The sequence below is a fragment of the Lampris incognitus genome, chromosome 13 (genome assembly GCF_029633865.1).
Source record: "Lampris incognitus isolate fLamInc1 chromosome 13, fLamInc1.hap2, whole genome shotgun sequence".
NCBI classification, from domain to species: Eukaryota; Metazoa; Chordata; class Actinopteri; order Lampriformes; family Lampridae; genus Lampris; species Lampris incognitus.
This window is the reverse complement of record NC_079223.1, coordinates 37157763-37175413: the sequence shown is the minus strand read 5'-3', so window position 1 is coordinate 37175413 and position 17651 is coordinate 37157763. Positions and strand designations below refer to the sequence as shown.

General features: G+C 42.6%; 1 protein-coding gene across 1 annotated transcript in view; it reads left to right on the top strand.

Moving 5' to 3' along the window:
* Window positions 1-17651, top strand: part of anapc1 (anaphase promoting complex subunit 1) — a 206103-nt gene that overhangs the window by 37417 nt on the left and 151035 nt on the right. The window contains exons 17-22 of the mRNA XM_056291362.1: window positions 7033-7093; window positions 10454-10509; window positions 11159-11290; window positions 14964-15038; window positions 15724-15849; window positions 16006-16175. Coding sequence (XP_056147337.1) covers window positions 7033-7093; window positions 10454-10509; window positions 11159-11290; window positions 14964-15038; window positions 15724-15849; window positions 16006-16175 — 620 coding nt within the window. The remainder of the gene's footprint in view (window positions 1-7032; window positions 7094-10453; window positions 10510-11158; window positions 11291-14963; window positions 15039-15723; window positions 15850-16005; window positions 16176-17651) is intronic.

The window sequence follows — 17651 nt, the reverse complement described above, 5'->3', positions numbered from 1 at the left end:
CAGTTGCTGGTGGACCTAAGAGCAGAACACAGCAATATCCCAGAACAAGAACCAGATATCATCATGGTGGCCAACATGCAATGACTAGTCCCAAGCAGTAAGAGCTGGACTGCACCAGGCCCTGACATGATTCACACCTACTGGCTGAAGAAGTTAACGGCACTCCATGAACACCTGGTGACACAGATGAACCAGCTGCTAACTAGCTGCTGACTGGCTAACACAGGGGAAATCAATACTGATCATGAGGGATCCCCAAGAGGGTACAACTCCTTCAAACTACCAGCCGATAACCTATCCACAACAAGGAAGATACTGTTAGGCATCATAGCAGCTAAGCTGAATGAGCACATGAGTCAGTACATGAATGAAACTCAGAAAGGAATTGGGAACAACACCAGAGGGTCAAAGTATCAGCTACTGGTTGATAGAACAGTCACTGAAAACTCTAAGACCAGACAGACCAACCTGAGCATAGCCTGGATTGACTACAAGAAAGCCTATGATTCAATGCTTCATACATGGTTACTGGAGTGCTTGGCACTATACAAAGCCAACAGGACACTAATAGCCTTCATCAAGAACTCAATGCGGCAGTGGAAAACAACACTACAGGCCAACTCAAAGACAATCACAAAAGTAACCATCAAATGTGGCATATACCAAGGTGATGCACTATCCCCGCTGCTGTTCTGCCTAGGTCTGAACCCCCTCAGTCAGATCATCACAAAGAGTGGATATGGATACAGGTTCAGAAGTGGAGTTACCATCAGCCATTTCCTATACATGGATGAGATCAAGCTGTATGCCAGGAATGAGCGAGACACCTCATCAGGATCTACAGCAATGACATCGGGATGTCATTCGGACTGGACAAGTGCAGTTGAATAATGGCAAAAAGAGGAAAAGTGGTGAGGACTGAAGGGGTTGAATTACCAGATGGTAGGATAAAAGACATATAGGACAGTTACAAGTACCTGGGTATTCCACAGGCAAATGGAATCTACGAAGAGGCACCAAGGAGGAGGTCAGCTACAGCCAAATACCTCCAGAGAGTGAAGCAGGTCCTGAGAAGCCAGCTCAATGGAAAGAATAAGATCAAAGCCATCAACACATGTGCCCTACCAGTCATCAGATAGCCAGATGGAATAATAAGCTGGCCAAAGGAGGAGGTAAAGGCTACAGATATCAGGACATGGAGACTCCTCACAATGCAGAGGGTTCCACCCTAAGTCCAGCAGCTTGAGACTACGGTAAGCAAAAAGATGGGACCGAGGGTTAGTGAGTGTTAGAGCCACTATTGAGGATGATAAAAGGAACATCCACGAGTACATTAGAAAGAGGGCTCTCGGGACGAATTGCTGAGTGAGTACCTCAGGCGGCAGAAGACAGAGTGGTGAGGAAGAAGAAAAGGAGGTATCATAGAAGACTAAGCCCCTCCATGAGATATACCATCGACAGACAGAAGATGTGGGTGATATTGAGAAATCCTACCAGCGGCTAGAAAAGCCTAGACTCAAAGACAGCACAGAGGCTCTGAGAATAGCAGCACAAGAACAGGCACTCAGGACCAGATTGATTGTGGCAGGGGTCTACCACACCAGACAAGACCCAAGATGCAGGCTGTGCAAAGACACCCCTGAGACAGTCAGCACTTAATAGCAGGGTGTAAAATTCGAGCTGGGAAAGCATACACTGAAAACCATAACCAATTGGCTGGGATAGTGTACAGGAATATCTGTACTGAATACAGACTGGATGTCCCCAAGTGTAAATGGGAGACACCGCCAAAAGTGGTTGAGAGTGGCAGAGCTAAGATCTTGTGGGACTTCAAGTTCCAGATTGAAAAGCAGGTGCTGGCTAACCAACCAGACATGGTGGTGGTTGACAAGGAACAGAAGACAGCAGTAGTGATCGATGTAGCAATCCTGAGTGACGACAACATCAGGAAGAAAGGGCATGAGAAGCTAGAGAAATATCAAGGGCTGAAGGAAGAACTAGATCGGATGTGGAAGGTGAAATCCAGAGTAGTCCCAGTGGTAGGAACACTAGGGGCTGTGATCCCCAAACTGGGAGAGTGGCTCCAGCAGGTTCCAGGAACAACACCTGAGGTCTTTTCCAGAAGAGTGCAGTCCTAGGAAAGGCAGTCCTAGCTAAGATACTGCCCAGAACCCTCAAACTCCCAGGCCTCTGGTAGAGGACCCTACGTAGCTTGAGGAAGACACACACCACCCGAAAAAGGGTGAGCGATATCTATTTTTTTAAAGGAAAGAACATCCACAATGTTTTATCTGCCTTCACTCACACACACACATACAGTCTGTCTTTCACACAAACACATACACTTACATGCACACTCACACATATGTGTGCACACTACCGTTCGTAAGTGACCTTATGCATAGACATACCTCTCATATGCATACCATACCTGACATACCTATCAGAGTACTACGACTACTACATGATCATATGTCAGCTAGAGTACTCAGCAGTTATGGAGATGAGACAGAGTCCTTCAAGTTCCACACAGGAGTTAAACAAGGCTGTGTCATTGCCCCAAACCTGTTCTCTGTCTTCTTTGCCACCATCCTCTACCTCACGGGTCCCAATCTGCCTCAGGGAGTCAAAATCATGCACAGGACTGATGGGAATCTTCTGAATATTAACAGATTCAGGGCTAAAGGTAACCACCACCACATCCATCATAGAACGGCAGTATGCCGATGACAACGCCTTAGTGTCCCTCTTAGAAGAGGAACTACAGAGCATACTGGACACATTTGCAAAGGCATACAAGAGCTTGGCCTAGCCATTAACATAAAAAAGATCCATATCTTCTACCAACCCCCACCCAACACAAACATGCCTGCTCTGACCCCATCCATCTCTGTAGACAACACCAGACTCAAAAACGTGGAACAGTTCCTATATCTTGGCAACCTTCTCTCCTCAGAAGCCAACATTGACATTGAAATACATCATCATCTTAGTTGTGCCAGCCGAGCCTTCTCAAGATTGAGTAAAAGGGTTTTTGAAAACCGCGCGCGACCTTCGGGCCAGAACAAAAATTCTGGTGTACAAAGCTGTAGTGCTGCCAACCCTGCTGTATGGGTCAGAAACCTGGACCACATATAGCAGGCACCTGAAGGCACTCCGAGGCATACCAACAGCGATGCCTCCGGAAGATTCTTAAGATCATCTGGGAGGATAAGCACAACAACTTTAGCATCCTTGAGGAGGTTTTTTTCCTGAGAAAAATCTGTACATTTAATGTCTCCTCTGAGATGATGACTCTCTTTTATAGAAGTTTTATTGAAACAGTTTTAATGTACTGTATTATTGCTTGGTTTGGTAATTTGACTCTGGCCAATAAAAAAAAGGCTTGATAGACTCATCAAATGGGCGAGTAAGATTTCAGGGAGAACTCAAGCCCAGCTTACTGACCCTTATAATAAGAAGGTGTTCAGAAAGGCTGCTTCCCTGCTGGAGTGCCAAGGTCACCCCTTTCAGCCAGAGTCTGAGCTGTTACCTTCAGGTCGTCGGTTGAGGATGCCCTGTATTAGGGCTAAGAGATACAAGGCTTCCTTTGTCCCCACTGCCATTCAATTGTTAAATGGTAGATAGCATTCATCTGTTGTCTGCAGATCGCTTGTTTCCATGGTCTGTATATTTGAACTTCTTTGGTTCTCCATGCCCGCTATGTCTTGTTGTTTTTTGTTGTCCATCAGTGATGTGTCAATTCTTCCTTGGTGTTTGTTTGTTTTGTTTGTGTGAGCAGTTTATATATACTGGCTGCAAACTAATTTCCCTGTAAGGGACACTAAAGATACTTAGACTTTTGAGTTTGACCTTTTGAGGTCACCATGCCTACTATAACTGCCATCGCACAACATCAGCTGAGATGGACTGGCCATGTCCTCCGCAGCATGTCTGACTCTCGCCTCCCGAAACAAGGCCTTTACTATCAGCTCGTGACAGAATGCCTTGCGATATAAAGATAACATCAAGGCCCACATCAAAAGGTTTGGCATCAACCTTAACACCTGAGAACAAGCAGCAAAAAACATGGAGGCCTTGAGAGTCTGGCTGTCCATGAGGGTGCTGGGTGTTACAGTCATGACCACCTCCACTGTACTGTTGAAAATAAGTGCAAACTCAGAAAGGAGCAACTTACCAGAAAGGCCAAAACCACATCCTCAACCACTTCTTCACACCCTTGCCCACATTGCCCCAAAATATGTGGCTCCAGGATCGGCCTCTACACCCACCTGAAAACCCACAAAGACCTAGAAGGAAGACAGTCATGCTCGACCCTGAGTAACCGCTGATGATGAGACATACCTCTCGTTCTCTTTCTTACAGACACACACACACACACACACACACACACACACACAAACACACACGTGCGCGCACACACACACACACGTCACCCTATACTTGTGGGGACTCCATCGACTACATTCATTCCTTAGCCCTTAACCTCACCTTACAATCATAACTATATGCCCAACCTTAACCCTTTCCCTAACCTTAACTTAATCCTAATTCTAACCTTGACCCAAAAGGTAGGTTTTGGGTTGGTACACACACACACACACACACAAACACACACAAACACCTAAACAGTCGATTATTTAAACTCCCTCTGTTGCAAACGAACACACATGCTTAACTGTGTGTTCACTTCCTCCTCACTTTCTAAACAACCTCGTGTAGGCACAATCAAGTTCGGTGACAGAGGTTTTGGAAAAAATAGAAATCTTCTCGTTTGAAAGTCTTCGAAGTTTTGTTGGATAACTCCTTTGATGTTGTGTGGAAACAGCACTAATCCGGGTTTCTATTGGCATGAGTGTGAGTAGATAATGACAGAATTATCCTTTTGGAGGTGAATTATCCCTTTAACAAGTGACAGAGGGTGTCTGCAGTCCATTGTTTGGACATGATGCCTTCAATGATCAATTAGCTTTTTTGACCCTTTAGCACATCATTGTGAATAGCAATAGTTTGCCAACATTTCTAGCTGTTGTTTCAGTGAGCGCCATATCTGTGCAGGCAGGACTGTCATGTTTTCAGGGGCATGTTTTAATGAATAGAGGGAAAGCCAGGCTTTTCCCTCTATTCATTCAGAAGAGGACTTGCTGTCGCCACTCTTAAATACATTTCTAGATTGCCATGTACATGAAATTCCACTGCTAGCTAAAATAACATCAATGTTGTGAAGACAGCAGTGATGTTATTTTAAAACCACGGATGGTATAAAGCTACTCGTAGCGAAAATGTGAGAACACTGCGGTCCTCAAAGTTATTTTCGCTCCACTTTGAGTGGCCTGTATTTTTATCTCCGCCAGCCTGGAGGAGATTATGCATTTGGTTAATCGTGTGTGCGTGCGTGCGTGTGTGTGTGTGTGTCTGTCTGTCTGTCTGTCTGTCTGTCCGTCTGTCTGTCTGTCCGTGGCTACTTTCGCAAACTACTGGACGTATCAGCCTAATTTTTTTTGTGCGTAGATCTGAGTGTATGATGAAGAACCTCTTGTGGTTGCACTGATAAAAAAAAAGAAGAAAAAAAAAAGAAACCCTTCGAAAAATGTTTGTTCTTGCCATCACCGCTCCCTCCCCTTATTCTCTCTAGCTCACTTGACCAACGCTGCTTTCTCTCACTGCTCTATCTGTGTCAACTGTGTACATGTGCGACTCACATTTGTGGTTGACTCAGATTAGGCAGCGATAGTGTCAAAACTGAAACATTATGTATTCGGCTATGAATCATGAAAGTAAAGAGTAAAAACAGTCAATAGTATTTTGTAAGCCAGCAAATCATTCACTACTGAGCTCAACACAGGAGAATTGTAGGAACTCCGCATGAACAAAGAATAATTCACCTTATTCACCTCGCTGCCACATGGACGTACCATAGTCTCCAATGGCAAACCATTGATGACTCAAAGTCAATCATCACAACAGTCATTCGCCTTGACTGGTTTTATATCATGAAAACCGTGATGATTAACCACATTTGAAGTCTTTTTTTTTTTTTTTGGATTCCCCCCCCCCTTTTTTTTTTCCCTCCCCAATTCTACCTGGCCAATACTCCACTCTTCTGAGCTGTCCCGGTTGCTGCTCCGCCCCCTCTGCTAATCTGGGGAGGGCTGCAGACTACCACATGCCTCATCAGATACATATGGAGTCACCAGCTGCTTCTTTTCACCTGACAGTGAGGAGTTTCACCAGGGGGATGTAGCGCATGAGAGGATCACGCTATTCCCCCCCAGTTCCCCCTCCCTGCTGAACAGGCACCCCGACTGACCAGAGGAGGCGCTAGTGCAGCAACCAGGACACATACAGCTTTCCACCCGCAGACACGGCCAATTGTGTCTGGGGATGGGGTAGATAGCATGGGGATTCGAACCAGCGATCCCCATGTTGCTAAGCCACAGAATAGACCACTGCACTACCCACACGCCCTCACATTTGAAGTCTTTTGATAAGGACGTTGAAACTATGATAGCCTGATCTCTGTCATTTCATTTCACACTTGGCCACTTTTGTGTGAGGGTCCGTCTAGGAGGCTGCACATGTATAGACTGACAGGTAACATTTTTTTATTAGGTAGGTTTTTTTTTTTAGCTTGAGCGCTGCATATTAGCAACTTTTTTTCCCATATTTCCTGTTCAATTGATTTGAGCACTGCGCAAAAGTCTTATAATGGCAAGAAAAACGCTGGTATTTCTGTCTGGGTGTGCATGTATTTCCCTTCTCCCGATAGGGAAAAAAGGGGTGGTTTGTCACCAAGTTTGAACACCGGGGAAGGCGAGGTACATAATACGCCTGGTTGAGATCTGTACTCTACTAAGTGCACTCCTCTAGTTTCATCTGATTCTACTTATCTCCCTTATGCTTCTTGGATTTATACTATATGTTATTGAAATTGAATTGAACTTGAGTTGAGGTTCAAACGGTCTCACCCCCCCCCCCTTTCTCTCTTCTGACTCCCTCTCGGTCCCTGTCACTCTTTCATTCTCTTACCAGGAGCTAAGCAATGGAACAATGGTGCGAATCTCTATCCCTGAAATCGCTACCTCTGAGCTAGGTAAGCTTAACACTGCACATTCTCATGCGCCCGCACGTCTGGCTGACTCATAGAGAGTACTGTTGAACAAAATTAGGTTTGAGTGCTGCCCAATGTTATTTCACAATGACGTATGATCTTGATGGACTAAGGATGCCATTACACACACAGGAACACTTATAGTCTTAATGATGATCATTCAACCACTACTGTTTTGCTCTTTTTTCGGTTTTTATTTATTTATTTATTTATTTTTGTGTGCCAGAATAGAAATGGGAAAACAAAAAAACAAATATGGTTCTCAACCTTCTCTCTTTTGACTTATGCCGGCAACACACCACACATTACATGATTTGGCCATCATGACTGATTTTTAGGATCGGCTGCTTGATGGTCATAAATGATTCTTTACTTGTTCTTGATGTGTGAGTTTGTCAAAGACGCAAATTTGAGTGGAGATTGTCAATACAATAGCCAATGAAAACTGAGGGTGAGAGAATTGAAAATGAGTAAAAATACAAGAGTTGGGAGATGGAAAGAAAGGAAAAGCAAACAGCAAGTGTACTGAAGTGCAGAAATGGAGGACCAGTTGTTGGAACAACAGCAACACGAGTGCCTCCATAAATGTTGACTTGGAAAATGATCCCAAGTGCATGTAAAGAAAGAAACTCGGCCGATATGTCATCACAACGTGGGAGCTTGTGTTCTCAAAATTACAGAGGTTGTTTGTGTGCGTCAACTCTTAACCTTTTGTTATGGGTCTTCTCATAACCACAGTAATTTTTGTGTGTATGTTTTTCATTTGTCTGCATGGATTTTTAACTGTATTTTAGTGTGTCCCCAGCATTAGTTGAGACCTGCAAAATTCAAGCCCCACCCGCTTGCCAACATGGTTGCTCATGTGAGTCATTTGAATTGTGAAAGAATTCACTGGCCGATTGTGGTAACATGCCGGTTTAACATCACCTCCCTTTTTCAAGCGGGTCTGTTATGTTAGGTCACCAGTTAGATTATCTCTCTGAATGTCAAATAAGAAGTGGGTCATGCTTCCGTTTATACTCTGCCCTTCTGCAGTCTGTTCTTAGAGCTCTGATGCTGCCATTAAGTCAAAGCTGGGGTTTGAGTTTAGGCATTTTACCGTAGATGGGAGCGACAGAAACTAAAAGGTAAAAGCCGGTGTCATTGCACAAAAACTGGATCCTCAGTGCAAAATTCAATTCAATTCAATTTATTGTCATTGGAAACAATGTTCAGGCACATGTTAAAAACGAAATGAGGGAAAACTCAAAATGGGGGTGGAGTAACCACCATAGTCCAGAGTAGCCAAGTAATTAAGCTGCGGAGAAGTTACAAGAAGTAAACAATTTAATGTAGCAAGAACATTAAACATGGGCAGACAGCATGAGGGTCTGGAGAGATGGAGTTGTCAAATACAACTGCCCTGGGACCAAGCCGACACACATCATTAATTGTTTTTTTGTAAAGAGTGATGCTGCTCTGCCTCACTACTTATAGTCAAGATGCTGGGTATGTGAGTGAACAGTTGTTGGGAACACCAGATGTTGATCCAGACAGGAATCAGAATTTCAGATCTTTTCCAAAAATCTGTTAGGTCCGTATAATAGTAAAAGTAGCAGGTATTCTTTGCTGTGATTAGTGGACAAAAAGGTCATTTGCCCACCAGCAGCTGTTTATGTAACAGTGATTGGCTTGCCTTTGACTCTTTGTGTGCCATCATTTTAACCAATTAAAAGCAAGGTAATTGCTGCATCTCTCCTGTTGTGTTAACAACTGTTAATTGGTCGGTGTGGTGATTGAGGCACGACATTACATCCTTTCTGATCATTGATCACCAGGTTTCTCAGTCCCCACCCTCCATCTCATTACAACTCATCCTCTGTATCTTAAAACCCCTGTAAAACCTGCTAGTATGTTATTTATGTGTGGTTGTGTATTTGTCTCTATTTGAGTTTCCAGTGAACTGCGTGTTTCTTTATACACGTGTGTGTGTCTGTGTGTGTGTGTGTTTGTGAGTGTGAGAGAGAGAAAGAGAGAGAGATGGAGGGAAAATGCTCCTGTGTTGTCTTTGTCTTTATATTGTATATTTGTGTTTCTTTTGTTTGTCTATATTCGAATGTCTTTCATGGCATAAGTGCCTTCATATCTATGTGTGTCACGATGTATACTATTTGTTTGTGTGTGTGTGTGTGTGTGTGTGTGTGTGTGTGTGTGTGTGTGTGTGTGTGTGATCTTATGTTTTGCTGTGTTGCTGCCCATTATCTATTAATTGATCCCTCAGACGAAGCATTGTCCTTCTAATGAAATGGCATTTATCCGCCTCTCCCATGACCTTTTCCAGTCTTGCCATCCAATTAAGACAACCCGGTGATGTTTGGTTAGCAATATGATTGGTCTGAGTTGTTGGAAGACACGGAAACAATAATCGCCGCTACAGTATTGGTTCTTCTTTTTTTTAATTGCTATTTGTTTCACAGGGCTGAGGAATGTGATCATATAAGCCAGAAAGTAAAAACATAAGATTGTGAGGAAAAAAATGGGAGCTTTGTTTACCCAGAGTAGGAGAACTGAGCATGCATGTTTTTTCGCAGCATGCACTGCTTTAACTTCTAAAATGTCATAATGACACACTTGATAGCTGTCCTATATGACCACAGTCTTGTACTGTTGCCCACTGGGAGCTGCCAGGGTCAACCATAGGTTTATATTATGAGTGACTTGTTGCTGTTTTGTATGTATACTGTTAACTGCTGTGAGCTGCTATGTCTTAGGCTGTGTGCATGGACATGTGCCATTTTCCCACCATTATTTTCAAGGGTGTAAACCTTTAGATTTTTTTCCAAACTTCTCAACACCTTGTTAAAAGATCTCCTTATTGGGCGTCCAGGTATCATAGCGGTCTATTTCGTTGCCTACCAACATGGGGATCGCCGGTTCGAATCCCTGTGTTACCTCCGGCTTGATCGGGCGTCCCTACAGACACAATTGGCCATGTCTGCGGGTGGGAAGCCAGATGTGGGTATGTGTCCTGGTCTCTGCACTAGCGCCTCCTCTGGTCAGTCAGGGTACCTGTTCAGTGGAGAGGGGGAACTGGGGGGAATAACGTGATCCTCCCACATACTACGTCCCCCTGGTGAAACTCCTCACTGTCAGGTGAAAAGAAGCGGCTGGGGTCTCCACATGTATCGGAGGAGGCATGTGGTAGTCTGCAGCCCTCCCCAGATTGGCAGAGGGGGTGGAGCAGCAACTGGGATGACTGAGAGTGTTGGGTGATTGGCCAGGTACAATTGGGGAGAAAAGGGGGGGGGGGATAAAAAAAAATCCTTATTTTCATCATCTATACCTTCCTCTCTCCCATTTTAGTGAGGAAGTGCCTCTTAGCATTTCGTTTCATCCTGCCCAAAGATACTGCAATGAAGGTGCGTAACAAATCAGGGGCATGATGGAAGATGTGTAGTGGTGGGTGGGAGCACAGCGAGCTCACTATTTAATAGAAGTTTTTAAATGGATGGTTGTCACAGAATTTTTAAGCTTGGTTACAATGGATACCACAGTGTTGGAGAGGCAACAAAAGCAAAGATTAGAATGTTCCCCGACTAAACAAAGAAAACATCTAAATTATTTTATGGTTGTAATGTGTTTAGAATTATAGTATAAATGGTTTTACATGATCAGCCAAGAAAAGCTGATACTGTTCTGACTTCCCTTTCGTTGTCTCTTTTCCATCATGGCAGCGTATTGCATACAACCCGCCTCCAACCTCTCCATAAAAGTCCTATATTAGTCCTGAAGGTGGCAGTAGTTTGTTAGGCCCTGTCAGAAAAGTTGGCATGAAGTAGCAGTGGAACTATAGAGCTCTCTCTCAGGATAGTTTTATACTCTCAAAGTCATTATGTAGAAGAACACAAGGGAATTGTATGGTTGCTATACAGTAAAGAGGGAGGAAGTTTAGCAGTTAATCTTAGTATAGTCTTGAATTTATGTAATAACATTTAATGGTTACTGTATTATATTAGTCACATAAATAATTTTACTTTTAATCATTAATATCTTAATTTCATTTTCCAGGTCCTGGTGAAGTGGTATAACATCTATAATGCCCCAGGTGGACCCAGCTCACATGCCGAGTGGAATCTTTTCGTCACATGTTTCATGACTCTTATGGGATACAATACAGAGCGGCTGACATGGACACGCAATGTGAGACCAAATAATCATTTATCAGCTGTTCTAAACCTATCGCTACACTAATTGACCAAAAGTATGTGGGCACCAGAACATCACAACCATATGTGCCTGTTGAACATCTCATTACAAAATCATGACCATTAATGTGGAGTTTGCCCCCCCCCCTTTACTGCTGTAACGGCCTCCACTGTTCTGGGGAGGCTTTCCACTAGATTTTGGAACATGGCTGGGTGGATTTGCTCCCATTCAGCCACAAGAGAATTATTGAGGTCAGGCACTGATGTTGGAGAGAAGGCCTGGCTTGCAGTTGGCGTTCCAATTCAGCCCAAAAGTGTTGGATGGGGTTGAGGTCGGCTCTGTGCAGGCCAGTCAAGTTCTTTCACACCAAACTGCAAACCATGTCTTTATGGACCTTGCTTTGTGCACGGGGGCATTGTCATACTGAAACAGGAAAGGGCCTTTCCCACACTGTTGCCACAAAGTTGAAAGCACACTATTCGCTTTAATTTTACTATGTACTGTAGCATTAAGATTCCCTTTCACTGGAACTAAGGGGCCTAGCCCAATCATGAAAAGCAGCCCAAGACCATTATTCCTCCTAAGTACATTTGAGGAGCAATAACTTTACTGGCAACAAAAATTTGGAATTGAAAATGTATTTTCATGTTAGAATAGCTGTCTACACTACACATAGTGCAGTGAGGGGGATGGGGAGTGGGGTAATCTAACCCTGTGACAGCAAGCATTGGTATAAAATCCAGCACATTAACGAAGGTTGAATCAGTTCATCTGGATACAATGTGTATTAATAATAATAATAATAATTCTATTTATATAGCACTTTTCTAAAACAATGTTACAAAGTGCTTCACAAAACCCCCCCATAAAACCAGACAAGGCAAAAATAAGAGTAAAAATAAAAACAGGAAAAATAGAAACAAATATCAAACGTTTGTTAAAGCTTTCATAAAAAGAAAAGTTTTAAGACGAGATTTAAAAGAAGCTGGAAACTTAGTTCGTCTTAGCTCAACAGGAAGAGAGTTCCGTAGTGTGGGGGCTCTAACAGCGAAAGCCCAATCACCCTTTGTAACCAACCGAGACCTGGGAATAACTAGCAGGGCATCATCTGCAGACCTTAATGGTCGAGGGGGGACATACCAAGTCAATAAATCACAAATGTATGAAGGAGCAAGACCATTTAAAGCCTTAAAAGTGAGCAGTAAAATTTTTAGATCAATTGGAAATATAACAGGGAGCCAGTGTAGGGAGGCAAGCACAGGAGTGATATGGTCATGCCTCCTTGTCCCGGTAATGAGCCGAGCAGTGGCATTTAGTACATACTGCAGATGGTGGAGGGAGGGAGCTCTTGCTGATACCAGAATAAAGTGCATTACAGTAGTCGAGCCGAGAATAGGTAAAAGCGTGTACATCTTTTTGCAAATCGTCAATTGATAAAAACGACCTAATTTTGAAAAAGCATGACTGAACAATATGGTTAATTTGATTATCAAAACTGAGGTTAGCGTAAATATTACCCCAAGATTCCTAGCAGCCTGCTTAAGACTACCTGACAGACCACCAAGATTAGTAGCAAACAGGCTGATGGAATTTTCGGGATCGAACAGAATGACCTCAGACCTCATCATTAAATTTAAGAAAAATTTTGGACATCCAGAATTTAATGTCAGTGAGGCAAGTTGTGAGATTTAATAGGGTGCTAGGATCTGTGGGTTTTAGTGGCATTTATAATTGAGTGTTGTCAGCATAAAACTGGCAGATTATATCGTGATTTTGAATGACTAGGCTAAGGGGCAGCATGTATATATAGAAAAGAGAAGGGGGCCAAGAAGTAAGCCTAGAGGGACACCACAACTCAGCTGAGCCACCGAGGAGGTAGAGTTACCCAGAACAACAGAAAAAGTTCTGTTGGTGAGGTAAGAGCGTAACAAGTTAAGAGCCGAGGCCTTGATGCCAACCCAAGTCTCTAAGCGATGTAGGAGGATGTTGTGATCAACCGTGTCAGAGGCAGCACTTAAGTCTAAAAGAACTAAAGTCAAGCAGTCACCTCTGTCTGCATTCAGCAGTAGATCATTAGTGACCTTAACTAGAGCTGTCTTAGTACTATGAAGTGCTCTAAAACCAGACTGGAAACTATTAAAAACAGTATATAGTTCATAAAAGAAATCAACTGAGAAGAAATTATTCTCTCCAGAACCTTAGATAAAAAAGACAATTTGGAGATTGGCCTGTAGTTACTTAGGGATAGGGGGTCTAAATTAGTTTTTTTCAGCAATGGGTGAATGATGGCATGCTTAAAACTGGCTGGTAAAGAACCAGAGGCCGGAGCATTATTAAGAATTTGCAGAATAATGGGGCTGATAGCGGAAAATACTTTCTTGAGTAGCTTAGTGGGAATGATGTCTAGGATGCAGGAGGAGGAGCTCATATTGGAGACTGTAGTCTCCAACACTGAAATTGTAACTGGTTGAAATTGGGTGAAAGAGGCAGAATTAACATGGGGAATGGAACAGAAAGAGCCTGACTGGATTTGGGACCTAATATTCTCCACCTTGTTTACAAAATGAGTGAGAACATTTTCGGGCAACTCAACATTGGGTTCAAAAAGAGAAGTGGAGGGACCCTTAATGTCAGAATCAATTACCCTGAAGAGAACTTTAGGATTTTGGTTATTTCTCAATATTAGTTCAGAGAAGTACACTGATCTTGCATCCTTAACTGCCATCCGTCCATCCATTATCTGAACCGCTTATTCTGCTCTCAGGGTCGCGGGGATGCTGGAGCTTATTCCAGCAGCTGCCTTCTGGTAAATTAACATTTGGTTTTTAAGGGTGTTAATGTGCAAATTCGGACTTGTTGACCTTCCGTTGTCATTCTGTGTTTCTACAAAGCTTTCTAAGGGCATGTTTATTGACAAATAGGTTTCATAACTCAACTAAGTGACATCTTCAGTCTAAACTGACTGCAGGTATGATAGGTTTCATCCCTCAACTAAGTGACATCTTCTGTCTAAAATGACTGCTGATATCCCCGCTCCTTATAAACAGTATAGTACAATATAGTGCCTAACTTACAATACAGTGCCTAACTCGTATAAAACTGGTCGTTGGTTTTGGTCTTGCCCAAATATGGGCACACCCATATGAAACTGTTCATTGTTTTTGGTCGTTATACATCTGTCGCCATTTTACAATGCTGTGATTGCAACAATCCCTAATCCTCTGTGAATAGTACACATGATCAATGGTCACACCCATATTTGCATATGAAACTGGTCATTGGTTTTGGTCATTAGGCAACTGTATTGTACTGTATTGTTTATAAGGGGTGGGGATACTTGCAGTCAGCTTAGACTGAAGATGTCACTTAGTTGAGTAATGAAACATATAAAATAAACATTGTATCCAGATGACCTGATTCAGCCTTCTTTGATTTTCTTACTTGGCTTATTGAGCATGCATCAAGACAAAATCCAGATAAGTCCAAAAAAAACCCAAAACAACAACAAACAAACAAAACTTGGCATACATGTGGCCCTCCATGATGCATAATGGAGGATTTTATAATCTCTCCCATATGCTACTGCTTTAATGACACAATTCCTATGTGGGGATCATGAAAGTTTCATTTGACCTTTTGACCTCTGAACTCGCCTGTCTCCCACCAGCTCTACTTTGAAGTGCCTCTCTCTCCGGTGATTGCAGCCAAGAAGGCTAGACCCTCTGAGGGGGGGTCTGATGAGGTGGGTGTTTTGACGCATCAGCTGACATGTTTTTTTTCCAGTAGCTTAATTTTTGTCTAGTCCTGAAGTACTTACAAACATGAAATCTATGAAGACTTGAATAAAATGGTGTTAGATATGGTAAAGAAAGAGTGGTTGAGAGCTTAGCAGTAAAATGTGACCATGTAAATGTAATGCGTCACACTGACTTTGAGAGATAAGCTGACAGCAATAAAAAAAATTGTCAACAGTGAAATTTGAAAACATGTTTTCCATGCCTCAGAAAATGACTGAAAGTGTTATATTTAATTTTGCAATTATTTTGTGGTTGACTGGGCTATAGTACTGTACCATGCAAGGTAGGATAACTCAAATAAAAAAAAAAATCTTTGACACTTGAATTAGCTTTGAAATAGGGCTTTTAACATACAATAATCTGGATCTATTGAAATATGTAGGAAACATATATTAAAAACTTCTTGTATGACTCAACCAAAGCAAACTATAAAAAGCTTGACCCACACAGTAACATAATTTATCAAAATAATTTTGACAACATTGTCAACATCATAAAACTCACAAAGGAACAGCCAAGGTGTTAAATAGCTGTGGTTTGTCCTTGATTGCATTTGTGTTTATAGTAATTTGTGAAGTGAGTTTATTGTGAGCTCTTAAGGTTTAACCTCACCATATCCTGTCACTGTAGGACTGGGACTATATACTGGGGTCTAATTACCACCGTCAGATGGTGTCCCAGCCTGCTTGTGGTCCAGAGGACTCACCCTTCAGCACTACTTTCAAAGGGGACTTTGGGGCAGAACCGCTCTCAACTGTATGTGTCTAAGACTTCAGGAACAATTGTATATGCTGTTGTTGTCCACTTTTTATGTAATGTCAGTTGTATGATGGTGCATTTACAGTATTTACTTACTGGTCTGATAGTTCCTGTTCTCATCTCATCTGCTGTTTTTCTCTTCTCTCCCTCCAGGTGTCTTCTCCATCCAGTCCCTCCCAGAGGTTGGAAAGCTCGGCTCCTCTCTTCCCCCATATCCCTGCCCTCTTCTATGTTCTTCACCTGCTCTACCAGGAGCTGCAGCTGGATCAGCTTCAGAGAGCTGGCGCTCGGTCTCTAGTCTGTGTGCTGCAACAACTGGCCCGGTACATTTTTTCTCTATTTGTGTGTGTGTGTGTGTGTGTGCGTAGCGAGAAACTACAATGGGGTCCTGGTTTTGTTTGTGCACACGTGTAGCTGTGTGTGATTTTGTGTGTTGATGTAATTGAGGGTTTGTGTGTGTCTGTCTTCATGTTTGACTGTGAGTGTGTATTGTAGGGTGATGATGGAGAGTAGGTAGTTCTGTATGTGTGTAGCTGTTTTTCTTCATTTGTGTGGTTCTTCAAAGAGCTACATGGGGATGAACATCTTGAGACTGGGGGAAAACTGTCCACATGTGCACAGGGCTTGTGCACATTTGGACAATGAATAGGTTAGAATTTGGTTTAGAATCTGAATGGGTTAGATAGTTTGTTAGTAAAAGTGTGTTTATATTTGAAGGATGGAATTGGGGGGTGAGGACTGTGTGTTCTTGTGTGTGTTAAAGTGTTTCCTGGAACATAGAAATGGGTTGGGTGTGCTGCGCATGTAAGTGGCTATGTACGTCTGTGGTAGAGTTGCACTTCATATGGATACTTAAAAAGTCTCAGTACCAAAGTGTAACACTGTACTGTACCAGCATTTTGCAAAATTCAATACTTTATGAAAACACACATTTCGGCTGTTAAGTGCATTTGAATAATGAAACGAAGCAAAGAAGATTTATTCACACTGAAGGTAAACTGGAATTATTTTTACAGCTACCAATACGAATAGTGTTCAGATTGTTTATTAAGCCTCCTCGTTCCTTTTCTTCCTCTTTCCAGAGAGGTTGCACATCCCCAACCTTGGTAGAAGGAAAGATTAGGTTCCCAGACCGCAATCTGTTGCAATCTCAATGTTTGTATACACCATTCATGCCTTGAAGCGTCTGATAATTGGCGAAGGACAGTAATTGGAAAACGATTGTTGGAACATAACATTTAGTATAAGGACACAAGTGTATTTATTACCCCTTTTCAAGTGTTATTAATGGGGGTGGTAGAAGAATGTGCGTTTGTTTCTGCACCTACGGGCGCTCGAGTATTCATAGCAACAAAAGCAGGAACATCATCAACCTGTTCCACTTATCAAGACAAACACACAAACAGAGCGATCTACCCACAGTGCTACCTTTTTCAGCCACGCCCTCTTTTTAACGGTGCTTCACATTTTTCTGTCACTGTCAGAAAATGACATTATGTTCAATCAAACCTGGTGAATAATCCATCCTCTCCCTTTGTGGTGTGTTCAAACAAATGGCATCAAAGAGGCTGTCCAGTCAAGTGGTCATTGTGACTTGTTCTCATTGACAATAACAGCGTAGATGAAGAGGTGGCATGAAGAAGCACTCTGAAGGGCGATAATTTGGTCACATTGAGTGAAGTGTGTGGGTGAGCGCTGATTTAAAAAAAAAAAAAATGTTGTCTCCTCTATAGTGTACAGTAGAAATGCACTATTAAAGCCAAAACCATAATCCAAATTATGCCTATCATCATTTATCA